This window comes from Salmo salar, chromosome ssa29 (genome assembly GCF_905237065.1).
Source record: "Salmo salar chromosome ssa29, Ssal_v3.1, whole genome shotgun sequence".
Taxonomy (NCBI): domain Eukaryota; kingdom Metazoa; phylum Chordata; class Actinopteri; order Salmoniformes; family Salmonidae; genus Salmo; species Salmo salar.
The window spans coordinates 904,300-932,023 of record NC_059470.1 but is presented as its reverse complement, the minus strand read 5'-3'; the positions used below and the strand labels follow the sequence as shown (position 1 = coordinate 932,023).

General features: G+C 46.0%; 1 protein-coding gene across 7 annotated transcripts in view; it reads right to left on the bottom strand.

Annotated features, from left to right (window-relative positions):
• LOC106590020 (MAGUK p55 subfamily member 7) overlaps positions 1 to 27,724 on the bottom strand; it is a 284,039-nt gene that overhangs the window by 20,643 nt on the left and 235,672 nt on the right. For all 7 annotated transcript variants that reach the window (XR_006762736.1, XR_006762737.1, XM_014180502.2 and 4 more), the window contains 2 exons: positions 11,141 to 11,311; positions 4,645 to 4,725 (listed from right to left, as the gene is read on the bottom strand). Coding sequence is in view for 5 of the 7 variants with exons in the window: in XM_014180502.2 (XP_014035977.1) it covers positions 4,645 to 4,725; positions 11,141 to 11,311 (252 nt within the window). In the remaining 2 variants the exon portion in view is untranslated. The remainder of the gene's footprint in view (positions 1 to 4,644; positions 4,726 to 11,140; positions 11,312 to 27,724) is intronic.

Below are 27,724 nucleotides of genomic sequence, written 5' to 3'. Positions count from 1 at the left end.
GACAGCTTTGCACACTCTTGGCATTCTCTCAACCAGCTTCGTGAGGAATGCATTTTAATTAACAGGTGTGCCTTCTTAAAAGTTAATTTGTCTAATTTCTTTCCTTCTTAATGCGTTTGAGCCATCAGTTGTGTTGTGACAAGGTAGGGGGTATACAGAAAATGTTATTTTACCAAATAGGGCTAAGTCCATATTATGGCAAGAACAGATCAAATAAGCAAAGAGAAACGACAGTACGTTATTACTTTAAGACATGAAGGTCAGTCAATACCGAAAATTTCAAGAACTTTGAAAGTTTCTTCAATGCGGTCGCAAAAACAATCATGCGCTATGATGAAACTGGCTATCATGAGAACCGCCACAGGAATGGAAGACCCAGAGTTACCTCTGCTGCAGAGGATAAGTTCATTAGAGTTACCAGCCTCAGAAATTGCAGCCCAAATAAATACTTCACAGAGTGCAAGTAACAGACACATCTCAACATCAACTGTTCAGAGGAATCAGGCCTTTATGGTCGAATTGCTGCAAAGAAACCACTACTAAAGGACACCAATAAGAAGAAGAGACTTGCCTGGGACAAGAAACACAAGCAATGGACATTAGACCGGTGGAAATGTGTCCTTTGAGTCCAAATTCACTGGTTTACATTGGACATACACAGGGAGGGTAGAAAAAGCCTTAACTTCAGAATACATTGTTTTTTATTATCAAAAGGGGGTAGCAGCAAGTATTAAATATTCTTGTTAAAAATATGAAATGGTATTACATTTGGTGAAGAGCACATTATGAGTTGTTTAAGACTCGAAACTCAAAGTTTAGGACTTGAGACTTGACTCGGACTTGCCTGTCTTGACTTGGGACTTGACTTGGGACTTGAGTGCTAAGACTTGAGACTTCTTGTGACTTGTAAAACAATGACTTGGTCACCAGACATGTCACCCATTGAGCATGTTTGGGATGCTCTAGATTGACGTGCACGACATCGTGTTCCAGATCCCGCCATTGAAGAGGAGTGGCACAACACTCCACAGACCACAATCAACAGCCTGATCAACTCTATGCGAAGGAGATGTGTCGCGAAGCATAAGGCAATTGGTGATCACACCAGATACTGACTGGTTTTCTGATCCACGCCCCTACTTTAAAAAATATATATTTATTACCAACATGTGCATATCTGTATTCCCAGTCATGTGAAATCCATATATTTGGGCCTAATGATTTTATTTAGATTGACAGATTTCCTTATATGAACTGAATTCAGTATAACCTTTGAAATTGTTGCATGTTACTTTTATATTTTTGTTCAGTCTAGATTGGACAATACAAACACTTTACTTGCTACATGTGGAAATGAAAAAGGAAGCTTACTGTCAAAATTATTTATTAAAATAAATAATAAAATATAGACATTGGTGTGAGATGATGGGCTCATGGGCCCCCAGAGCTCGTGGGCCCCCCTGCCTTGCGTGGGCTGCAGGGGCTTCCACTACGCCATTGCTTTCAGTACATATAGACGAAATGAATCCATATTATTTACCATCTGCTCAGTGGCAGAGGAAATATTTATGGTGCAACAAAGGAATCTGAAATGAATTTCATTCCCCAATCATGGAAAATATCTGTCAGTGATTCTGGCCTCAAATCAAAATGTTTAACCCCTATCCTAATGGCTTATTGCAATCATTTTAGTGTTTCTGACTGGCTGGTTTACATTTGACATACACAGGGAGGGTAGAAAAAGCCTTCAGAAATACGTCATTTTTTTATTAACAAAAGGGGGTAGCAGCAAGTGTTAAATATATCCATCTGTAGTCTGTACGTTGGCAGTGATCAAATAAAAAGGGGGAAAATAGATACTTTCCGAGACCCTATCCCTCTCAATGAAACACAGAGGTCTAGTACACTATATGTCATCATCTATAAGGGGTTAGACTATGTCTGGGGCCTATTAGACATACAACCATGGGTCACATTTGTGAACAATTAACAGCAGGAATTATGGGGAAAAGAGTGACTGCGATGGGATTTTAATACCAGTGACATTTCAAGTGTCAGACGTAGAATGGGACACATCCATTATGCCACGCTGCATGTTACAATCATAGCAATTAATATCAACAGTTTCCCTTTTTCCTCTCCTCCTCGCACATTTGCCAGCTAGCCTGCAGTAAATATGCAATTACTCAGCTTAACTGCATAAATCAAACCAATTCATTTGTTCTAACATGTTGGCCTTGGTTAGGGCTTGTGGGCTCATAAATAGTTTTTCGCTCCTCCACGCTGAAAAAAACCCTAGAAAAAGTTAAAAACTCAGCGTTGGCAGCGGTGTGAATCAAAGTCACAAGCATTATAGTGCTGGATGGTGTCCAGAATTATGGCAAGCTGTCATTTTGTTCTTATAGATGGAGGGAGGGGGAGAGATGGAGGGAGAGGGGGATAGAGGGTAAGGGAGAATGGTCGGGGAGAGAGAGTTGGAGGTGGAGAGTGGGGAGGGAGAGGAGAGAGAGAGGGGAAGGGAGTACATTGGTGGTGCCAAAACATGAGGCAGTGGAATGGCATTTCTTCAGGAGGTAGAAAATAAAGCACTGTTTCCTCCATCACTCTCGGCTTGTCATACGGGCTGCGAAAAACAGACAATTACACAGTCAGGAGGAGAACCACTCCACTCGCCTGGGTCGGAGAGTGTGTGTGTGTGTGAGAGAGTGTGTGTGTGTGTGTGAGAGAGAGTGTATGTGTCTGTCTGGAGGACTGGGGCCTTGAGACGCACAGTCCCCCAGCCTGAGAGCAACGCCTTGGCGTTAGTCACCCCCCGACAGCGCAGTGTGTGTGAGTGTGTCTGTGTGTGAGTGTGTGTGTGTGTGTGTGTGAGAGAGTGTGTGTGTCTGTCTGGAGGCCTGGGGCCTTGAGACGCACAGTCCCCCAGACTGAGAGCAACGCCTTGGTGTTAGTCACCCCCAGACACCTCAGTGTGTATGAGTGTGTCTGTGCGTGAGTGTGTGTGTGCCTCCGTGAATGGGTCTATGGACCTTCACCCTTATCAACAACCGCGAAGGCGAAAAAAACTGGCAGCAGAATGCTAAAACCCCTTCATCCACGGTGATTGTCCGATTTCTTACCAGTTTAAAAATCACAGGGGGCATTTGGCCTCAGTTTAGAATCTAACCTGGCACCCTGTACGTTCAGTGTACACCACCAGTCATTGTGTATGAGGGTTCAGCTCACTGTGGGAATGCAGCCAGAAACTAGACAGAGTGGCCGTCGAAAATGGCACCCTATTCCCTATACACTGAGTGTACAAAACATTAGGAACACCTTCTTTTGCCCTCAGAGTTGCACCCCCTTTTGCCCTCAGAACAGCTTCAATTAGTTGGGGCATGGAATACAAGGTGTCGAAAGCTATGTTGACTCCAACATTTGCGTCATGTTAGCTGGATGTCCTTTTGGTGGTGGACCATTCTTGATACACATGGGAAAAAGTTGAGCATGAAAAACCCGGCGGCGTTGCAGTTCTTGACACACTTAAACCGGTGCACCTGGCACTTAAATATTTTGTATTCCCCATTCACCCTCTGAATGGCACATATACACAATCCATGTCACACTTGTCTCAAGGCTTAAAAATCTTTCTTTAACCTGTCTCCTCCCCTTCATCTACACTGATAAAAGTGGATTCAACAGTTGACATCAATAAGGGATCATAGCTTTTGGCCAGCAGCATACCACCCTGCATCCCACTGCTAGATTGCCTCTGAAGCTAAGCAGGGTTGGTCCCTGGATGGGAGACCAGATGCTGCTGGAAGTGGTGTTGGAGGGCCAGTAGGGAGGCAATCTATTCTCTGGTCAATTTTTTTATATCCCAATGTCCCAGGGAAGTGATTTGGGACATTGCCCTGTGTAGGATGCTGTCTTTCGGGTGGGACGTTAAACGGATATCCTGACTCTTTGTGGTCAACAAAGATCGCATGGCACTTACCGTTAGGGTAGGGGTGTTAATCCCGGTGTCCTGGACAAATTCCCAATCATACCACCATGACCACCTAATCATCCCCAGCTTCCAATTGGCTCATTCATCTCAGTAACTATTCTCCAGGTCATTGCTGTAAATGAGAACGTGTTCTCAGTCAACTTACCTGGTAAAATATTTTTTATTCACTATGTCATGGAAAAATATTTTCTACACAGCTTCATCTGCCCTGGTAAAAAGTAATGCACTACATAGTGAACAGGGTGTCATTTGGGATGCACACAGAGCTTCTATTATTATTGATTACAAAGACAAGAGCATCCATCTGTCAGCATCTGTCAGTCTCACTGTCTGGGGATGGTAGGAGAGGCTGAGGAGGAAACCAAATGACTACTTCAGACCCTAAAACCATCTGCCAATAAAAGGATCAGAAACATATGGAGGAGAGGATATCTAAACTCAGACTGACCACAACCGAAGAGAGAGAGACACCCCCCCCAACACACACACACTCCTGGTCTGGCAGAGATGTTCTAGTCTATGGGTCAGCGTCAGGTGGACACACGCACACACACCTACACCAGTCTGGGTCAGCGGCAGGTGGAAATACGTGTGTATGTGTATGTGTGTGTGTGCGTGTCTAACTGTAACTACGGGTCACAAGTGGGTAGACTTACGTGGCACGGTAACACTGAAGTGTTGGGGGTCAGAGATCAGCAGCTTCCTCTTCAGCTCATTTAGACCGACCCCCGTGGGACCTAGAGAGAGACAAAGAGAAAGAGTGCGCAAGAGAGAGAGAGGCAGAGAGGGACGGAAGGAGGGAGGAAGATAAAGGGAGTTTAGCATTATTAAAACAACATCAGTCATGCAGTCATCACTGCCTCCTCATAATAAAGGTGGGCTAGCGAGAGGCCGGGCCGGAGGAGCGAGGCAGAGGCCAGGTCCAGGACAGGACGCAGCGGAGCAGAATGTTTTCCGTCCCATACGCCAATGACAGACACTGATAAATGGAGCTCAGGCCAAGTTTCAGCACCAACCGTTTGTGTGCTGGTGTTTACAGACCTACTGTAGGCAGACCCACACACCTTGATCCACAGTTTGGAACTGAGAAGGCCAGATTGTGAAACTCATTGACCGAGACCTCTGTGCTCTCACTACTGTAAATATGACTGGGGTGTAGTGACAGGAGGAGAAAAGGAGGAGAGGAGCGAGGGAGAGAGAGGATTGCAGCACCAAAGGGGCCTGCCAAGAGAGCACTTTGTTGTGTTTCCCTGAACAGCCTGAAAAATCAACAAGGACCCGTCCCAGTGGGCAGCTGGGTTTTCCATCACATCTACTGGAGAGAGGGAGGGAGGAAGAGCAGTAGGGAAGAGGGAGAGAGGGATGGAGGGATGGAGAGAGGGAGGGATAGAGCGAGAGAGGGAGATAGGGATGGAGAGATGTAAGGAGGGAGAGAGAGAGAGCGGGAGAGCGAAAGAGAGAGAGAGAAGGGGGGTGATGCAATATTGATTTGTCTGCGGCTCCAGAGCCTTGCGCTCCCGCCTCTGACATCTCCCCCTCTCTCTCTTCCCCCTGTCTCCCTCTACACCCTCCTGAAAAGATATACTAGATGGCTTCAGCAGGAATGGCTAAGCTCATATATGAGGCTAATTCAAACAGACTCCATATAAATGTCTTCAAATAGTGTGCACAACAATCAATTCCGGAAGTACAAGGTTCCATGCCCCTGGTTCTAGAAGCGTTACTGCGGCAGCTAGCTCCACAGCTGCTCTCTACAGTCCGCCTGTAGAAAGGCACAAAGGCAGGGTTGATCCTGGACGGAATTCCTGACATGGTTGTCGTTCTGGGCAGGCACTACGAACGCATCAGGCCCTACTGGAAATTCATTTTCGCAGGCAAATGTGTTTAGCAGGCTGCCATCTAAAACAAATGGACATTGAGTTCACTCACTGATGTGGATGAGGTGGAAAAAGAGAGTGAGAGAGAGAGAGAAAAAAGAGGGAGATGGGGTTATAAGCTGAAGTTGAACACAAGCGCTGTACTGTTAGACATCAGAGTGTGGATCCTATTTCCCCTGTCTGTTTGTCTCTGTCCTATCTGGTGTGTTCACCTACACTTCACCCCCCTCCTCATCCATCCGTCCAGAGAGGTTTTAAGCTGCTCTGATAAACAGGTGCAAACAGACTGCCTTTTAGAGCCAGTGTGTGTGTGTGTGAGAAAGAGACAGAGAGCCACTTCAGGCCACGCAACGCACACCTAGAGGCCTGATGCAGACAGACAATAACACTCGTAACACTCTCAAGTCCTAGGCTGCTTCCCAAATGGCATCCTAGTCCCTATGAGCCCTGGTCAAAAGTAGTGCACTACATAGACAATAGAGTACCATTTCAGACAGAGCCCTAGTTTACCGCTCGGCCACATGTCCCCCGTCACATGGTCCCTGTAAGTGATAAAAGCTGTTTCCTCAGCACATTCATCCTCTGTTCCCTGTGTAAGAAAAATAAAAAGGAGAAATCGACCAATAGCGCGGGCCGCCGTGCTCTAGCAAAGTGCGGTTGCCATCTCACATAAACAGCACATGGCCGCGAGAAGACAGCAATCAATCTTTCAGGAGAGTTTTTAGAGAAAAAGTCCAAAAGGGGTCTTGACGCTCCTCGCCACGTAGATTTATTAAGACGAGGAAACGGAGTTAACTTTTTTAATTTGTTTTGAGAGACCACAAGGAATGTGACTGTGCTGTTTAAAGAAGAATGTGTGTGTGTGTGTCACTGTGCTGTTTAAAGAAGGATGTGTGTGCGTGTGGCGGCAGAGATCTGGCATGTTGTTGTAGGTGTTAAAGGCGCTGGAGCGTACTAATACAGGCCTTTTATGACCCGTATCTCAGAACAGTGGTAAGACAGAGAAGCAGGCTGCAGGCGGCCATGCTACTACTCCCCCAGTCTAGGTCTGCTTCCCAAATGTCAGTCAATTCCCTTTATGGTGCAATACTTTTGACCAGGGCCAATAGGGTAGTTTACTATAAAGGGAATAGGGAGCCATTTGGTACACAGCCCCAGAGATCAGAGTTTTTAGTTCAAACACGGTTGTTTGTCTGAAGTAGAGCGGTGTAGAGCTGAGCAGCGGTGGTTGTTGGCCCCTCTTCCCGGCGTATCAGGCCCCACTACGAGCACCTCACTGTGGGATGACAAACGGCTCATGCTCCCTTACACTTCTACAGCTCTCATTACACCATTCTCACCTTCTACATCGCTCCCTCTCCATGCGCTCCCAAATGGCACCCTATACTCTTAATAGTGCACTACTTTTGACCAGGGCCTATAGGGAACAGGGTGCTGCTTGGGACACAGCCTCTCACTATCTCTACATCTGATGTACGGCGGAGGACATTCTTCAGAATGCCTCGGACAGCCATTAAGGCCTGTGGTGGATTCCAATTGTGCTATCTTCTGCCAATTCAGTACGCTGCCTGTGAGGCCTACACTACACTGTGGTCTCTGGTCTGGTGCTTATTGTCAGAACTAGCAGAAATAAATAGAGACTGCTCTATTGTGCATTGTTTGTTTTTAACAATCTCCTATACAATGGCAACCTTATAAAATAAAAAAGCCCCAATAAAAAAGCATATTTTTTTGCAATTGTTTCTGGATTATACTTGATTGTTATAGTGTGTTGAGTTGTGTTGTATAGCGTCTCCCCCCTCTCTCTCCCCAAGCCATCGGGAAGGAGGGAACGTGGTGGGTCGGTGCTCCTGCCCTCCTCTACTCCGCTACAGGCAGGCAGGTTGCAGTGCCAGTAAAAGTGTCAGCCTGCATTACTGCCCTCATTAGAGAAACAGCCTTTAATATCTGAAGTCTTAATAACTTCCAGGCCAAACGCAGAGCATATCACATAGAGTTAGAGCTGAGGGGAAGTGGAGGGGCGATGTGGACGGTGTGAGGCCTATCCAACCTCCACTGCCTCCCACCACCCAGCCAGACAGTGCAGGCAGGGCTAGAGTAACCTCAGCGTCCCAATGCCTACCCTGCTCTCTTCAGCCCATTAAGCCTAGGACGACAACTATATGCTGAACAATATCATAAGGCCATTTCACCCTACTACTGAAACCAAAAATATCTGCACTTGCGTAACCTTTTTCTTCTTGTAAATGTATTAAATCTCATTCAATGTATTACATTTTTCCACTTACTGTAAGAATATCAGATTCTAGTGAAACTAAATTGACCTTAGCTTTACAGTAAAACAGGGAAGAATGTAGAGGTAAACAGATCAATTGGCTCTGATAAATAATCAGATTTCATTTGAGAAAACATCAGTGGTTTTCAGTGAACTGTGCATGTGTAAAATATATTTTTATTGGCCCCACAGATAAGCATCTTGATTTGTTCTTTGTAATGCAATCTCTCGGTTACCGACATCCATTCTAATAAGAGTAGGGAGAGTAGAGGGTCTACGTTGTTCGTTAGCGCTTATTTTTGACTCTACATCCACATTGATGAATAAATAGCTAGATGGATGTTGGATGCTCCAGGGACCTTCCTTCCAATAGGAAAACAATGAGAAGAATGCTGTTTTAATTTTGAGTGGAGTGTGGGTGTGTGTCTGTGGAGATGGAAAGAGGAATGAGGATGGGGCCAAGGCAAGCTCAGCACAGAAGACTGCATGGTCGTGTTTAGAGGAACTACACACCGACTTTACTTTCCCCCCATAATGAGGCGCCTGACGTTTAAAATCGAGATAGATTGAGGAAGGGAGAGAAAAATAGAGTTCCTCATGAGTTCCTTATAAGAAAAAGTGGGACAACTTCAGGGAGAAAAAAGAAAGGAAAGCATAAAGGAGGGGAAACATAAATCAGATCTTTCCTTTGTCCTTTGCTTCATTAGGTGTGAAATTGTCCACATGTTGTTGTCCAGATTACAGAAGTGAATTGAAAATATTTACATTAGTGTTACAGAGGAGAGAGAGGCTGTGGTGGCTTCCACTGTGCTGCACAACCGGACATGCTGCCTGGCAAGAAAATGGGCTAGCTAATTAGCAACACCCTATGATGAAGTCCATACCACTGTGTTTCACAATACCAAGGCCTGGTCAATCATGCTAAAACAGCCTTGCCTCAACACAAGCCTCTCTGTTTCTTCTGTTAATAAGAGCATAAAAAAGAAAGAGAGCAATATCGTCAGAAAGAAGAATGATTCATATCCAGCTGCACCGATCAGTAGGATATCTAACCTTGAGAAGAAAAAGCGATGTGTGAGGTATACATTCATTATTTGTGTCATTTGCAATAATAATTCCAATATTTCTATTCAGGTTTTAAGTCTTAATTCTGTTGCACCTGGGCTTAACGTTATTGTTCCACCAGTCGTTGGCACAAAGCTTTACTCAAAGCTACAAAAGAAACAATAAAAAAAGTGGCTAAATTCATTTCAAGATTTTGGCACTTTACAAAGCCTTCTGGAGGCCTTAAAGGCACAGCCTTAAAGGCAAGTGTTAACAATTCTGTAGTCTAAAAAAGAGGGAAAACAAACATTGAGAGTCAGAGCAAGTGATGCAGACAATTCAATTGATGGAACCTACAATCTATCTGCAATATTTAAAAAAAAAAAAATGGTTTCTAGGGAAACCAGTTTTAGACTTAAACAATGGCCTCTGCCTTTCCAATTCCAACAGCCTAGCAGTCCCCTGGTGTCCCATGGTGGCAGTAGTCAGTTACTCACCGACTACAGCAGGACCACCAGCCCAGTCCCCCTGCTCCCAGTCCCCCTTGGTGTCAGTAGTCAGTTACTCACCGACTACAGCAAGACCACCAGCCCAGTCCCCCTGCTCCCAGTCCCCCATGGTGTCAGTAGTCAGTTACTCACTGACTACAGCAAGACCACCAGCCCAGTCCCCCTGCTCCCAGTCCCCCTGCTCCCAGTCCCCCTTGGTAGCAGTAGTCAGTTACTCACCGACTACAGCAGGACCACCAGCCCAGTCCCCCTGCTCCCAGTCCCCATTGGTAGCAGTAGTCAGTTACTCACCGACTACAGCAGGACCACCAGCCAAGTCCCCCTGCTCCCAGTCCCCCATGGTGTCAGTAGTCAGTTACTCACCGACTACAGCAAGACCACCAGCCCTGTCCCCCTGCTCCCAGTCCCGCATGGTGTCAGTAGTCAGTTACTCACCGACTACAGCAAGACCACCAGCCCAGTCCCCCTGCTCCCAGTCCCCCATGGTGTCAGTAGTCAGTTACTCACCGACTACAGCAAGACCACCAGCCCAGTCCCCCTGCTCCCAGTCCCCCTTGGTAGCAGTAGTCAGTTACTCACCGACTACAGCAGGACCACCAGCCAAGTCCCCCTGCTCCCAGTCCCCCATGGTGTCAGTAGTCAGTTACTCACCGACTACAGCAAGACCACCAGCCCTGTCCCCCTGCTCCCAGTCCCGCATGGTGTCAGTAGTCAGTTACTCACCGACTACAGCAAGACCACCAGCCCAGTCCCCCTGCTCCCAGTCCCCCATGGTGTCAGTAGTCAGTTACTCACCGACTACAGCAAGACCACCAGCCCAGTCCCCCTGCTCCCAGTCCCCCTTGGTAGCAGTAGTCAGTTACTCACCGACTACAGCAGGACCACCAGCCCAGTCCCCCTGCTCCCAGTCCCCCATGGTGTCAGTAGTCAGTTACTCACCGACTACAGCAGGACCACCAGCCCAGTCCCCCTGCTCCCAGTCCCCCATGGTGGCAGTAGTCAGTTACTCCCCGACTACAGCAGGACCACCAGCCCAGTCCCCCTGCTCCCAGTCCCCCTTGGTAGCAGTAGTCAGTTACTCACCGACTACAGCAGGACCACCAGCCCAGTCCCCCTGCTCCCAGTCCCGCATGGTGTCAGTAGTCAGTTACTCACCGACTACAGCAAGACCACCAGCCCAGTCCCCCTGCTCCCAGTCCCCCATGGTGTCAGTAGTCAGTTACTCACTGACTACAGCAAGACCACCAGCCCAGTCCCCCTGCTCCCAGTCCCCCATGGTGTCAGTAGTCAGTTACTCACCGACTACAGCAAGACCACCAGCCCAGTCCCCCTGCTCCCAGAGTGTCAGTAGTCAGTTACTTGGCACCACTCTGCCATTGCCTGTGTGTATGTGTGTGACTGTGTGTGTGTGTTTGTGTCTGTGTGTGTGTGTGTGTGTGTTACTCACCGACGAGGACCACAAGTCTGTGCTTGGCCCCACTCTGCCTGCAGTGGGGAGTCACCTCCTCGTAGGTCGGCACGTCAGCCATGTCGTACTGCTCACTCTTCTTACATTCATACATGGATTTGTTGGTCTTCTTGTCTCGCCTGCTGAGGCGGAAGCTCCGGCGAAAACCAGCTACAAATCAGAGAGAGATGGAGGGGGGAGTGAGAAAGAGAAAGTTTAGTCAGTCAGTAAGGGGAAGAAAGGAGGCTGTGTGTGTACAGTATGTACCAGTGCCCTCAGACAGTATTCACACCCTTTGACTTTTTTCACAATTTGTTGTGTTAAAGCCTGAATTTAAAATTGATTAAATTGAGATTTTTGGGTACAGAACAACATATTAATATATTCCAAAACATGCATCCTGTTTGCAACAAGGCACTAAAGTAATACTGCAAAAAAATGTGGCAAAGCAATTCACTTTTTGTTGTGAATACAAAGTGTTATGTTTGGGGCAAATCCAATACAACACATTACTGAGTGCCACTCTCCACATTTTCAAGCATAGTGGTGGCTGCATCATGTTAAGGTTATGCTTGTAATCGTTAAGGACTGGGGAGTGAATGTTCCTCAGTGTCCAAGTTACAGTTTTGACTTAAATATACTTGAAAATCTATGGCAAGACCTGAAAATGGTTGTCTAGCAATGATCATCAACCAATTTGACAGAGCTTGAAGAATTTTGAAAGGAATATTGACCAAATGTTGCACAATCCAAGTGTGGAAAGCTCTTAGAGACTTACCCAGAAAGACTCACAGCTGTAATTGCTGCCAAAGATGCTTCTAGAAAGTATTGACTCAGGAGTGTGAATAATTATGTAAATATAATATTTCTGTATTTCATTTTCAATACATTTACAAACATTTCTAAAAACAAGTTTTGACTTTGTCATTATGGGGTATTGTGCGTAGATGGGTGAGATTGTATTTATTTAATCAATTTTGAATTCAAGCTGGAATAAGTCAAGGAGTATGAATACTTTCTGAAGGCACTGTATTTGTGCCGTCTGTACAAAATGCCTGCAGATACAGATGAACAGTTATTATTATTATTATCTTGGCAACAGTGCATTTCTGGTTTTATGTACGAAAGATGTAACATATTGAGAGTCATATTTGTGCTGTAGGTGAGAGTACTGAACACTAAGCCAAACGGTTTCTCTGGATGAAATCTGCGCCCCAAATGGCACCCTATTCCATATGTAGTGCACAACTTTGACCAAGGCCCATAGGGCTCTGGTCAAAAGTAGTGCACAATATAGGGGATATGGTTCCATTTGGGACACCGCCCTATCACTCAAGCACTTATTAACTTTTTCCCCAAACGACATGCAACGCATTTCAATCCTCTTCTCGCACGTACATAGCTATCTGTGCAGCTCATATAAGGATCATACGTAGTGTGGTCTAAAGCTTTTATGTCATATTCTCAAAGACCATAAAAACATTATTGCCGCATTCCTATCCATTTCTCCTCCCAGCCTCAGTTTATACCATGTACCTCTGATGTAACTTCTCTCATGTCAGAGGAAGCAGCCAAAATGGCACCCTATCGCCTATAGGCCCGGGTCAAAACTAGTGCACTATATAGGGACTAGGGTGCCATTTGGGACACAGAGAAATGTGATTCATCTGAGCCTTTTGAACCTGTCTGGTGCGTTTTAAGTACATTGACCTCTTCCTCCTTCTCCACTCTAGAGGTCAAAGAGAAAACTTCTCCCGAGTGGCGCAGTGGTCTAAGGCACTGCATCGCAGTGCTTGAGGCGTCACTATAGACCTGGGTTCGATCCCAGGCTGCGTCGCAGCAGGTGACCGGGAGACCCATGAGGCGGCACACAATCGACCAAGCGTCGTCCGGGTTAGGGGAGGGTTTGGCTGGCCGGGATATCCTTATCCCATCGCGCTCTAGCAACTCCTTGTGGCGGGCCAGGCGCATGCATGCTGACTTTAGTCGTCAGTTGTACGGTGTTTCCTCTGACACACTGGTGCGGCTGGCTTCCGGGTTAAGTGAGCAGCGTGTCAAGAAGCAGTGCGGCTTGGCAGGTTTGTGTTTCAGAGGACGCATGGCTCTCGAAATTTGCCACTCCCGAGTCCATATGGAAGTTGCAGCGATGGGAAAAGACTAACTACCAAGTGGATGTCACGAAATTGGGGAAAAAATGGGTAAAAAGTATTACACAAAAAATATAAATAAAATAAAAGAGAACAAAAAATTAAAGGAGGGAGAACAGGGTTTCCATGTATTTCACTGCTGCTTTGTGAATTTACTGCCAGTGGCTTCATGCTTGTCCAGTTGACACAACTGCTAGGCTAGGATTTCTGATTCTTCTTAGACTATTTTGGGTAGATGGTATGTATGTATGTATGTAGTATGTACTATATGTGTGTGTGTGTGTGTGTGTGTGTGTATGTGAACATTATGTATGTGTGTGTGTGTGTGTGTGTGTGTGTGTGTGTGTGTGTGTGTAAGGAAGTCTTTGCGGTGGTGGCATTCCACGGACATGCATCAATCAGACATGACAACCACCGTGAAGTGACCCAAACAAATGGTCTGGTTTGAATGCTCTACAGTACGGCAGTATCAAACAAAAATAAATATATCCCGAATTTGAAGAGCGCATCTTCAGATTTCTGACAGATGCTGATTAAGCCAAAATCCCCAAACCTATGACACCTAATATCACATTTCTGCACATGGCAGTAGGTCTCTCTCTCTCTCATTTCTTTCTTTTAAACATTGATTAATGAGCCCAGCTATATGATGCAAGATGACCAAGTAAGACTAAGACAGCATGAAAATTATGGACTGAAGAGAGAAAAAGAAAAGGAAAAAAAAAACTGATCCAATCCTTTAATACTTTCCATAACATAGAGGAGGCGCGGGTCGGGCAAGCACTGTGCAGATCTGCTACAAAAGAGAGAGACCGTCTAGCTAAATTATTTTGAGCTTGTTCTTTTCCAAACAGTCACTTAATAAGGGATAGAGAAGGACCTACATACACTGCGTTACAAAGTTAAACGCTGTGCTAAAGCACAATTCTGCATGCGTGTATGTGTGGCAATAAGGCATGTCTCGGTGTGCGTGTGTGTGTGTGTATACTGTATATACAGCTATGTGTGTGTGTGTGTGTGTACCCTAGAGTTGAAGTATTGTGTTACAGCTAACATTCAGGGCAGACTTTTTTCCACTATGGGCAGGACAGCATGTTGTGATTTAGGACTATGTTATCAGTGCCATTTCTCCTGCGGTGTATCCTTCTCAATAAAACCCCCACTGCTCTAACCGAACCCCGGCCAGACATAATTAGCCGTCAGCTTGCCACACAGTGGAAAAGATGCACTGCTGCTAGCTACATTACTGTAACAGCAAGCCATGCACAATGCCATCATCATCATCAATGGTTAATATCATAGCAATACCCACAATACTATTATTAAGCCCTTGCTTGGTGGATAATATCAGCTAAGGTTGTCCGGTTGGGCCCTGGTCAAAATTAGTGCACTATATAGGGAATAGGGTGCCATTTGGGACAGAAACAGACTCCAGAGCGAGTTCAATCAGATCCAAAACTACCCCCTTTCCCCCTCCCAAGTGGATCGGTCTAATACTGTGGTCTGATTAGCACAAGTTGTTTCATTCGATTAGGGAGCCTTTCGGCGCCCAGAAGGCGCCTGCGTTTCATTGGCTCTGTCAGAGGGAATCTCTTTGTTTTCCTTCAGGGAGGCAGGTGCACGCCGTTTCATTACCAGTCTCAGCTGCAGCCAGTCAATACACATCTCTGTTGCTGTAGTTGAAGGGCCCTCCGTAATCCCAGGCCCTTCAAAATCACTTAAACCCTTCTAGACAGCTCCATCCAAATAACAGAAAATAACTAACCCCCATCTCCTCTACTCTATTCTTGGCCAAGGATAAATAAATCCAAGGTTTGAGAACGCACGCGTGTAGACATTGACAAGCACACACACACACAGACATATGTACGAACGTACGTGCAAACACACACATGCTGCCACACCCACCCGCACGCGCACAAACACACAGCGAAGCAGTCATCTCCATTATTGTTGGAGACAGAATTAGATGAGACCAGAGAGAGAAGGCTGGAAATGTATTCAGTCCAGATATAAAGAAATTAATGACTCAACCTTCTTGGTCTGGACCGGCCCCCAGCCATCTTGGTCATGAGAAGTGTGTGTGTTTGTGTGCGTGCATGTTACTGTTATAGTACAGTCTTGACAGTAAAAATAGTGTTTCCACTAGCTAGGGCGAATAGAAGGTATGCTGGTAGAGCAGGAATGTTCGATATGCATGGCAAAACTGGACCTAATTATGATGGTGTGCGAGGTAAAAAGCACTTTTTTTATACACATTGTTCACCTGACCCTGCACCTTGACCTTTTCCCCTAGATGTAATGGCACTGTGTTGTATCCACATCACGTGACAAAGAGCTCGGATACGGAGAGATTTTCCCTGCTCAGGACACACACATACTGTACACATACGCACGTTTTAATGGAGCGCACTTGACCGTGACTGGGTAATTGCCGGTGGCCCCCTACTACAGTGAACACAAACACGTACGCACACAAGCACGCACACACACACACACACAGTAAACCCTCCCTTTCCAGAGAGAAACCCCAACAGAAAAATGACAAGGAGCATATCGAGCCACAGTGTAAACAGTAAAAGACACACGCTGCCACTACACACACAATTGCCTGGAAGTTGCCAGTGTGCTCCTGCAAGCCCACTTTCCAGGGCAATAATATCTGACAGCCGTGGTGTAGGAAATTCAGCATGTGTGCAAAGAAAGCACCTGGGGGCCTTTACAAACAGTGAATACTAAACTGCCCACTGTTCTGATGCTAACATCCTGCTGCTGTCTGTAAAATAAATGGTGCAAAACTGTAAAAAATATATATATATACAAAAAATAACAAGAGAAGATAATGTACGTAAAAAATAACAGATGCTTCTTGAGAGTAAAACAAATCAAGGCAACACACACACACACATCTGTAGATTTCTTCTGTTAAAAGTAAAAGGAGAACCTTGAGAACAATCAGAGGTCAAGTATTCCAGACGTCATGTGTAGGCGAACATTGAGATGACAACACAAAAGGAATTGAAATTACAGCCATTTTCGCAAAATCAGACTAGAGGAGAGGAGGGAGGAGATGTGCAGGCAGGGAAGCCATCATGGCAAAACCACCTGTTGTATTACCTGGCTTTTGTGTGTGTGTGTGTGTGTGTGTGTGTGTGTGTGTGTGTGTGTGTGTGTGTGTGTGTGTGTGTGTGTGTGTGTGTGTGTGTGTGTGTGTGTGTGTGTGTGTGTGTGTGTGTGTGTGTGTGTGTGTGTGTGTGTGTGTGTGTGAGTTGGACAGAGGAAAAGCAATTCTTACACTATTGTTCTAAATTCAAATCACCTTCTTCAAGCTGATCATTCAGTTAATCGAAATTCAATTTTGAAGTTGTGTACAATTATTTGGTTTATGTTGCCCATTCATTGTCAGTTAGAGACACATTAGCACCTTGGGACACAAAAGCATAATCAGTGCTCTAACTCCCCCTTGCGTTGGTCTGGAGCAATGAAGCGGTGATGCACGGTATTGTACTAAACCACAAATTACCTCTAAGTCGCACAACATAATCTCAAAACTTTTAGTTGAGCAACCACTGTAGGTAATTGAGGTTGCTTTGTACTGTACATATAGGTAGGGGTAAACTGACTAGGCAACATGATAGATAATAGACAGTAGCAGCGGCGTATCTGGTAAGTGTGAAAGTATGTGTGTGCTTAAGTGTGTGTGGCATCAGTATGCATGTGTGTGCATGTTATGTGTGTGTGGGCGTATGTAGTGTGTCTGTGTGTGTTGGGGTGTCAGTGTAAGTATGTGTGAGAGTGTGGTTAGTGTCCAGTGTGTCAGTGCAAGAGAGTTAGTGCAAAAAGGGTCAATGCAGATAGTGTTCAGGGTCTTGTTGGTTCCAGATTTCCGGCTCTCATCACATACTGGAATACCAGGGTTCAATCCCTGCATCCATCTTTCCCACTGTCTCTCCCACTTACCTCTCCTCTCTGATTTCCTAACTATTTATATGAAGTGTACAAAAAAAACGGCTCCCATCTGAGCCTGGAGTCTCTACTGCAGTAGAAGATGTGCTGCAATATGCGTATCACAAATGGCTCCCTATTTTAGTGCACTACTTTTGACTAAAGCCCTATGGCCCTGGTCAAAAGTAGTGCACTTCATAGGGACTAAGGTGCCATTTGGGATGCAACAACCATGCCATCCTGGCCAGCAGAACAAGCCCTCAGTATGAAGACTAATGGAGATGACAACTGGTGAATGAACTCTCCCTGGCAGTGCTAGATTAAGAGAGCATTACCATTATGCCCAACCTCGGCCTCAGGCCCAAGCCGCATATATGCAGTTTATGACTGTGCCGCATGCATGCGCACAAACATGCAGAAATACACACACTTAGAAACACACATGCTCGATGCACGCACACACAGAGAGCAGTTTATCACTGCAACACTTAGCGCTGGTTGTGGGCACAGAATGTGGGAAGCACTAAGGAGTGCCTCTTCTCAGTCTCATTATGTGATGGTCCCAATTACAGTGCATAGTCTGTTCAAGTCTATTTCAGAGACACTACAGTTTTCACACTGTCTCTCCAGAGAAGGATGGCACTACCGGACTATGTGGAAAAGGCTTTCCAGATTCCAAACTGTCTGCCACAATCACTCCGCCAACAACATCAAGGCCAAAGACAAACTACTCTAAGTTCTACACAAATACCCTATGATTCATTCTTCCTTGTTAAATGAATCACTCAATTACCCGCCTGTTCTCTACAGTATATGTTTTTTATGTCTGTCTATTGTGAGTTGAGAATAAAGGTTGGGCAAAAGGATAAGAGAACCAAGGACGAGCGTGGATGGATTGACATGTAGTAAAAAGAAGAAGAGCAGTAACAATATGGGCAACATTGTAGCAACGACGCCTCCAGAAAAGTAAAAAGTAAAACCTTTTCTCCTGTATTCCCTTCTTCCACCACTGGCTGGGTTCAAATAGGAGTCTGGGCTCTCCCGGTGTGTGGCGTGTATGGGGATAGGTCCTGTCCAGACAGACAGACAGGACAGACAGGTGTGTGGCCTTCAAACCCAGTCCCATCACACTCCCTGTCCCTCCATGTAAACCTGTTACAGGCATCTGTGAAAGGCATTATGGGAATCGTAGTTGGCCTCTGAGGCCGTCCCTGGGAGACCCCCTTCATCAAACATCAAATCCCTACAACCCCCAGGGATCAGGCTTGCCGCAGCATGCACGTACCTGGTCTATGGTCTGACCGCAAGGAAGGTAACTGTGTTGGCGATGAAAAACATATAGCTCTAAGGGGAACAAGGAATCTTTAACAGGTGGAGGAGATTTTTGTTTTATCTACAGTAACTTGCTTCAAACTTCTACCCCCCACCACCCACCCCGTTCCTCTCCCTCAGCTTTATGGGTTATTTTGTTTCCTGTTGAGAAAGAGAAGGCAGGTAGCCTGGTTAAAGCAGACTGTGCTCACCATGTTCAGTCTGCAATCAGTTTGGCTAGCAAGCCGACTGTAGGCAGAGAGAGAGTTAAACATTTTAATTTGATGATTAAAAAAGCCTATTATGCCTTCTGTGATGTTTTAAATATATTCTGAGAGCAGTGGAGTCCACCGTTGTGAACTCATTACAGTGTTATCTGGGGGAAACAGAAACACACTCTGGGGATACTTTACTTTCCATGGCCTTGCTACAGCAGTCAGCAGCATGTGGAAAGTGGTACTCCTACCCAAGTGTTACAGGCTTATACAGTGGAATTGTGCTTAAGTCCCTTGGCTGGGAGACATGGGTTAGTGTCGAGCGCTATTTGTTTTTCCCCTCTGTCTTATCCCAGAGCTCTTTAGGACTCAGGAATGTCTAGTCTGCACAGAAAACGCTGCCTAAAGCATCGGTTTGAAGAAAAAAAACAGCATACTAACGCACAACTCAATCTAGCAGTCATCCTCCGCTGCACTTACGCAGAGCGGACCTGAGTTCTCTCTGGTGTGTGTGTGTGTGTGTGTGTGTGTGTGTGTGTGTGTGTGTGTGTGTGTGTGTGTGTGTGTGTGTGTGTGTGTGTGTGTGTGTGTGTGTGTGTGTGTGTGTGTGTGTGTGTGTGTGTGTGTGTGTCTGGGGTCTCTCAGCACAGCTAGTGAGTTGGGGGCTGGGAGTGCCAAGAACACAGAGCCGGAACGCTTTCCTGTTTGTCTCATCAATCAGCCGGCCCACTCAGACAGCAGGGATGCTAGACAACAAACCTAGCGTCCAGGGAGATACCAAAGTTTGCATCCCAAATGGCACCCCATCCCCTTTATAGTGCACTACTTTTGACCAGGACCTATAGGGACCATATTCTCTTTATAGTGCCCTGGTCAAAAGCAGTGCAATGTATAGTGAATAGGGTTCCATTTGGGACACAGCCTCTCTCTTTTCTTCTCTCACTGCTCAGAGTCACAAACAAACCAATGTAATGCAATGCCTGGACATTACCAAGTAATGTCACCACTGTCTAGAGAACATTCACACACATCTGTCTGTCTGCTTGGCCTCTACCTACTCGGCCAAGATGTTGGACATGGATTTAAAAAACGTATATAGTTCCAACCCTGTACAGTAAAGTGTATCTAGCTACCCGATTTTGGATGGAAACCCAGGGAAAAACCAAGTAATCTTAGTCATTCTTAAACCCCATGTCTGCATCCCAAATGGCCCCAATAGATATTGGTTAAAAGTAGTGTACCAAATAGAGAATATGGTGCCATTTGGAACGCACGGGTCTTATATTTTGGCTGCTCGTCCTCCAGTAGTGAACCTGCAGACAGATGAAATAAACTTGTTTTCTGGAAATAGAGCGTTTTTTATTTCAGTTTATACGGCTCCATTTTTCCATAACTGTCTTAATTGGATTCTGGGGGTTGATAGCTTTCCCAGCTTTTCCCCCCATCCCTCTTTCCGGATGTTTGGTGAGGGGCTATGCTCTGTGTGGATATCTAGCATTACGATAGATTATGACAGCAGTACCAAGGGAAGATGTTACCGTGCCTACTGCATACGCTTCCAGGTCTCCATCCAGGTATTGTGTTTCTAATCAGAGAACTAAGCTACAACGTGCTGATGGATTTTACTTTGTCCCAAATGGCACCCTATTCCCTATATAGTACACTACTTTTGACCAGAACCCTATATAAGGTATTTTCTCTTTTCTTCCACTCCTTTCTTTCTTCCATCCAGAGGAAGAAAGGAATGAGCCCAGAGCGGCCATGGGTCTTTGAAAAAGGGTCTAGACTGATCCTCCAGGATGGTAGTGGACACTGGGACCAGAATGGGAGTCAGGTCGGCTGACTGCAGGTGCTGGTGCTGGATGGGACGCTGGATGGGACTCCGACTGGGAGCCTCGTCTTGGGCGTCAGATCCAGGCCGAGCAGGTCTGCAAGGGCAGCAGACGGTGTAGGATCTGGTGCCAGCAGGATGACCAAGAGAGACACGTGCCGGCTGGTGAGCTGGCTGTCGCAGGTCAGGCTGCAGCACTGGCAATGATTCGTCTGGCTCAGGTGCTGCTCGTGTTGGCACCAGCTTGTACACAGGCATGAAAAACCAACATACTAACTTCAATAAGGCATGTATAATCATGCAGTTACATAGTAATATGGAGCTTATAACATACAGACAGATTAAATATACACATGAACGCTAACAAAGTCCACTTACATGTTCAGTGACGCACTAGCACACGGTTGGGGAAGTCCAGGGAAGGCTTGTCCGTTCAGGAAAGGTCCAGCTATGAGTTGTAGTGGAGGACAGGAGTTTACAGAGACCTTCTCAACCTGCCCTCCTATGACCAACTAAAGCAGGTAGTGCCTGTCCCTGGTCAGCTGACTGAGTTCCCTGGCAACCTGGTTGGTCACAATTTGTTTGGATAGTCCAGATTTTCCATCTGTAGATGCGCTACAGATGGTCATACTATCAACAAGCTACAGTATCTGTTGATAAGCAACTGCTTGCTAAGGTTAGAGTTAGGTTTAGAATAAGGGTTATGGTAAGGGTTAAGGTTAGTGTAAGTGTTAAGTTCAGGGTTAGGATAAGGGTTAAGGTTAAAGTTATTGTTGGAATGTCGTTTTTCATCACACGCCTCTTTTGCGATGAAAAATGACATTCCACCTTGTAACGTTTTTTTTCTATCTGGAAATTGAGACCTGACGAATCATTCCTTGTGAAGGCTGAGGGGCAGTACTGAGTGAGTTTTGCAACGGAAGTCCTGCCCTTGTGTCTACATCACATCTTTTCCGGTACCCCTTGTGGTATACGTAAACACAGAAGAGATGGACGTGGTACTACTTCGCATGCTGCTCCTACTTGCAAGCTTCCTTTTTTGTGGTTATATTTTGAGACTTGCCACGCACAATTATGTCTCTGTCCAGTTTTGAGGAGCATCTGTGCGAGCTGGTGAGACAATACGCTAACCTCTACAATCCTTCAATGTAGTTGTATTCAGACAAGCACACAAAAGACAACAGCTGAAGGGAGACATCACGAAATTTGAACACCTATACTGATCTCAAAGAAACATGGAGAAAGATTTGGGACCGATATGTGCCAATCTGAAAAGGGTGAAGGAGACGAGGAGTGGGGCTGTTGCCGGTGTGTATCTGACAACTGGATTGACTTTGTGTTTACGTGAGACATCGTCAGACAGACACCAATTCCAAGATGGCGTAGCAGTCAGACGTCTTTGTTTTTGTCCTGTCGTGTCCCTTGTATATATCATTTTATATATTTTTCTTCGCATATCTTTAAAAAAAAAAATCATAAACCTCAACTTCTAAATACTCTCCTGCAACCCGCCTCACCCAATGTGGCGTGGATCTGTTTTATTTATAAACTATTTCTATTTACTTCGGATCTGGAATCCCTCAACTGAAGCTAGCCAGCTAAGTTAACTACCTACCAGCTATCAGTCAGCAACCCACTGCTAGCGGTCATCAGCTAACCTTTAGCTCCGAAAGCTCTCGCCAGTTCGTACAACGTGACTCAAACAAGAGCATACCGGACCTATTTTTCTCTCTCCATATCCCCGGATTCATACCGCAAACTCTGAAGATTTTCATCTGGATCTTCTTAACTAGCTAACCGCAATCCCGGGTGACTACTCCTGGCTACCGTTTCCATCCCGGAGCAAGCACCAATTAGCCTGAAGCTAGCTCGGCTTGGGCTCCTGGGCTACCACCGAAGCCCACTCCTGGGCTACAATATCCGGACACCTTCTACTGCCGGTACAGGGCACGGAACCCCGCCAATCCTCTACGACTGGAATACCAACATAATCTGCCCGAGGATTCCAACAGGCCCCTCAGGCGCGACGTCCACTGAAGGCTCATTCTGCTAACCGTGTCCTGCTAGCTACCTAGAGCTACTTGGAACCCTACTAATCCACGACTGGTCTATCGATGTCACCGCACGAAGAGGCAAAAACAGACTGACCTCCATCGCGATGTCCTCCAAAGGCCCTTCTGCTAACTTGCTAGCCACGGTCTACTAACTGCTAGCTTGCTAGCCCCGGTCTGCTAACTGCTAGCTTGCTTGCCCCGGTCTGCTAACTGCTAGCTTGCTTGCCCCGGTCTGCTAACTGCTTGCTTGCTAACCCGGTCTGCTAACTGCTAGCTTGTTAGCCCTGGTCTGCTAACTGCTAGCTTGTTAGCCCCGGCCTACTAACTGCTAGCTTGTTAGCACCGGCCTGCTAACTGTCTGAATCGCCGTGTCCCCAGCCAGCCCAACCACTCACTGGACCCATATGTTCACTTGGCTACGCATGCCTCTCTCTAATATCAATATGCCTCGTCCATTACTGTCCTGGTTAGTGATTACTGCCTCCTACATATTGGATGACATCACCTGGTTTAAACGTCTCAAGAGACTATATCTCTCTCCTCATTACTCAATGCCTAGGTTTACCTCCAATGTACTCACATCCTACCTTACCTTTGTCTGTACACTATGCCTTGAATCTATGCTATCGTTCCCAGAAACCTGCTCCTTTTACTCTCTGTTCCGAACGTGCTAGACGGCCAATTCGTATAGCCTTTAGCCGTACCTTTATCCTACTTCTCCTCTGTTCCTCTGGTGATGAAGAGGTTAATCCAGGTCCTGTAGTGCCTAGCTCCACTCCCACTCCCCAGGTGCTCTCATTTGTTGACTTCTGTAACCGTAAAAGCCTTGGTTTCATGCATGTTAACATTAGAATTCTACTCCCTAAGTTTGTTTTACTCACTGATTTAGCACACTCTGACAACCCGGATGTCTTAGCCATGTCTGAATCCTGGCTTAGGAAAACCACCAAAAACACTTAAATGTCCATCCATAACTATAACATTTTCCGCCAAGATAGAACTGCCAAAGGGGGCGGTGATGCAATCTACTGCAAAGATAGCCTGCAGAGTTCTGTCTTACTATCCAGGTCTGTACCCAAACAATTCGAGCTTCTACTTCTAAAAATTCACCTTTCCAGAAACAAGTCTCTCACTGTTGCCGCTTACTATAGACCAACCTCTGCCCCCAGCTGTGCCCTCGACACCATATGTGAATTGATTGCCCCCCGTCTATCTTCTGAGCTCGTGCTACTAGGTGACATAAACTGGGACATGCTTAACACCCCGGCCATCCTACAATCTAAGCTTGATGCCCTCAATCTCACACAAATCATCAATGAACCTACCAGGTACAACCCCAAATCCGTAAACACGGGCACCCTCATAGATATCATCCTAACTAACTTGCCCTCCAAATACACCTCTGCTGTTTTCAATCAAGATCTCAGCGATCACTGCCTCATTGCCTGCATCCGTAATGTCTGCGACCAAACGACCACCCCTCATCACTGTCAAACGCTCCCTAAAACACTTCTGCGAGCAGGCCTTTCTAATCAACCTGGCCGAGGTGTCCTGGAATGACATTGACCTCATCCCGTCAGTAGAGGATGCCTGGTTATTCTTTAAAAGTGCCTTCCTCACCATCTTAAATAAGCATGCCCCATTCTAAAAATGCTGAACTAGGAATAGATATAGTCCTTGGTTCACTCCACACCTGTCTGCCCTTGACAAGCACAAAAACATCCTGTGGCATTCTGCATTAGCATCGAATAGCCCCCGTGATATGCAACTTTTCAGGGAAGTTAGGAACAAATATACACAGGCAGTTAGGAAAGCTAAGTTTAGCTTTTTCAAACAGAAATTTGCATCCTGTAGTACAAACTCAAAAAAGGTTTGTGACACTGTAAAGTCCATGGAGAATAAGAGCACCTCCTCCCAGCTCCCCACTGCTCTGCGGCTAGGAAACACTGTTACCACCGATAAATCCACTATAATTGAGAATTTCAATAGGCATTTCTCTACGGCTAGACATGCTTTCCACCTGGCTACCCCTACCCTGTTCAACTGCCCGGCACCCTCCACAGCAACCCGCCAACGCCCCCACCATTTCTCCTTCACCCAAATCCAGATAGCTGATGTTCTGAAAGAACTGCAAAATCTGGACCCCTACAAATCAGCCGGGCTAGACAATCTGGACCCTCTCTTTCTAAAATTATCTGCTGAAATTGTTGCAACCCCTATTACTAGCCTGTTCAACCTCTCTTTCGTATCATCTGAGATTCCCAAAGATTGAAAAGCTGCCGCGGTCATCCCTCTCTTCAAAGGGGGTGACACTCTAGACCCAAACTGATACAGACCTATATCCTTAGAAAGGTCTTCGAAAGCCAAGTTAACAAACAGATTACCGACAATTTCGAATCCCACTGTACCTTCTCCGCTATGCAATCTGGTTTCAGAGCTGATCATGGGTGCACCTGAGCCACGCTCAAGGTCCTAAATGACGTCATAACCTCCATCGATAAGAGACATTACTGTGCAGCCGTATTCATCGACCTGGCCAAGGCTTTCGACTCTGTCAATCACCACATTCTTATTGGCAGACTCGACAGCCTTGGTTTCACAAATTATTGCCTCGCCTGGTTGACCAACTACTTCTCTGATAGAGTTCAGTGTGTCAAATCAGAGGGCCTGTTGTCCGGACCTTTGGCAGTCTCTATGGGGGTGCCACATGGTTCAATTCTCTGGCCGACTCTCTTCTCTGTATACATCAATGATGTCGCTCTTGCTGCTGGTGATTCTCTGATCCACCTCTACGCAGACGACACCATTCTGTATACTTCTGGCCCCTCTTTGGACACTGTGTTAACTAACCTCCAGACAAGCTTTAATGCCATACAACTCTCCTTCCGTAGCCTCCAACTGCTCTTAAATGCAAGTAAAAATAAATGCATGCTATTCAATCGATCACTGCCCGCACCTGCCCCGCCCGTCCAGCATCACTACCCTGGACGACTCTGACTTAGAATACGTGGACAACTACAAATACCTAGGTGTCTGGTTAGACTGTAAACTCTCTTTCCAGACTCACATTAAGCATCTCCAATCCAAAATTAAATCTAGAATCGGCTTCCTATATCGCAACAAGCATCTTTCACTCATGCTGCCAAACATACCCTCATAAAACTGACCATCCTACCGATCCTGAACGTCGGTGATGTCATCTATAAAATAGCCTCCAACACTCTACTCAATGAATTGGATGCAGTCTATCACAGTGCCATCCGTTTTGTCACCAAAGCCCCATACACTACCCACCACTGTGATCTGTACGCTCTCGTTGGTTGGCCCTCGCTTCATATTTGTCGCCAAACCCACTGGCTACAGGTTATCTACAAGTCTCTGCTAGGTAAAGCCCCGCCTTATCTCAGCTCACTGGTCACCATAGCAGCACCCACTCGTAGCACACGCTCCAGCAGGTATATCTCTCTGGTCACCCCCAAAGCCAATTCCTCCTTTGGTCGCCTTTCCTTCCAGTTCTCTGCTGCCAATGACTGGAACGAACTGCAAAAATCCCTGAAGCTGGAGACTCATATCTCCCTCACTAGCTTTAAGCACCAGCTGTCAGAGCAGCTCACAGATCACTACACCTGTACATAGCCCATCTATAAACAGCCCATCTATCTACCTCTTCTCCATGCTGTTTTTATTTATTTATCTTGCTCCTTTGCACCCCAGTATCTCTACTTGCACATTCATCTTCTGCACATCTACCATTCCAGTGTTTAATTGCTATATTATAATTACTTCGCCACCATGGCCTATTTACTGCCTTAACTCCCTTATCTTACCTAATTTGCACTCACTGTATATAGACTTTCTTGTTTTCTTTTTTTTCTACTGTATTATTGACTGTATGTTTTGTTTATTCCATGTGTAACTCTGTGTTGTTTTATGTGTCGAATTGCTATGCTTTATCTTGGCCAGGTTGCAGTTGCAAATGAGAACTTGTTCTCAACTAGCCTACCTGGTTAAATAAAGGCAAAATAAATAAATACAAATAAATAAATAAAAATATGCCAGATACAGTATGTACTCTTGTACAGCGTGTTTGTGATCTTATGTTTAGCAGACCTAGTTAGAACATGTGAAATCAGCTCTTTTCTGGATGGGAGAAATTGTGAGTAGGAAATATTCAGTGGCTTTGTTGTCATCATAATCTTTGGCAGGGCTAGTTCAAATATCTGAAAAACAGAAACTGTGCTTTGTGTGTGCTAATTAGATTGAGATGTTTATGAAATCAGTTCTTTTGAGTTCTTTTGAGTAAAATTTGCTTTCAATGTATTCTAATATATTCACCATCTGCTTGTAGGTGTTGGAGGGGTGGTGGTGTTTTGGGCAGCCCAGAGACAGAGCTGAGACCAAAGGGCCATTCTATAGGTAGTTAATTGCCCCTTGGTTCATCATCTCTCCACCCGGCCTGGTATCTCACCTTCTCGGCCCCTCTCCCCAACACCCAGGTCCCTCTCCCCAACGCCCAGGCCCTTCTCACCAACAAACAACGCACCGTCCGGGCGCACCCTTGCTCTCTGCCCTGCAACTCCACGAACCTCCACGCACCCTTGCTCTCCGCCCCACACTGAATCTCCCCGACCCAGCAACAGTGTGTGTATGTGTATGTGTATGTGTGTGTGAGTTAAAGAAATGTAAACAGCAGTTACAGAAACAGCAGCAGTGTCCAGCAAAGGCTGTCTACGACGTTATAGTACCATGGGTAGTGCCTATTCCTCCTGATCAATGTCTCCCGTTTGTCAGGGACATGACCATGTACTTTGACAAGACCATCGATCAGTACCGTGTCCACTCTGTCTGCTCTAAAGTGAGACAGAGACCCCCGTTTCACCACAAAAACGGGTGTTGTGTGCGTTATTCTTATGCACACATAAGAATAAAGTTTGCAGAATCAAGTTTGGAGACGACACAACAGTAGTGGGCTTGATTACCAACAATGATGAGACAGCCTAGGAGGTGGGGGCACTGGGAGTGTGGTGTCAGGAAAACAACCTCTCACTCAACGTCAACAAAACAAAGGAGATGATCGTGGA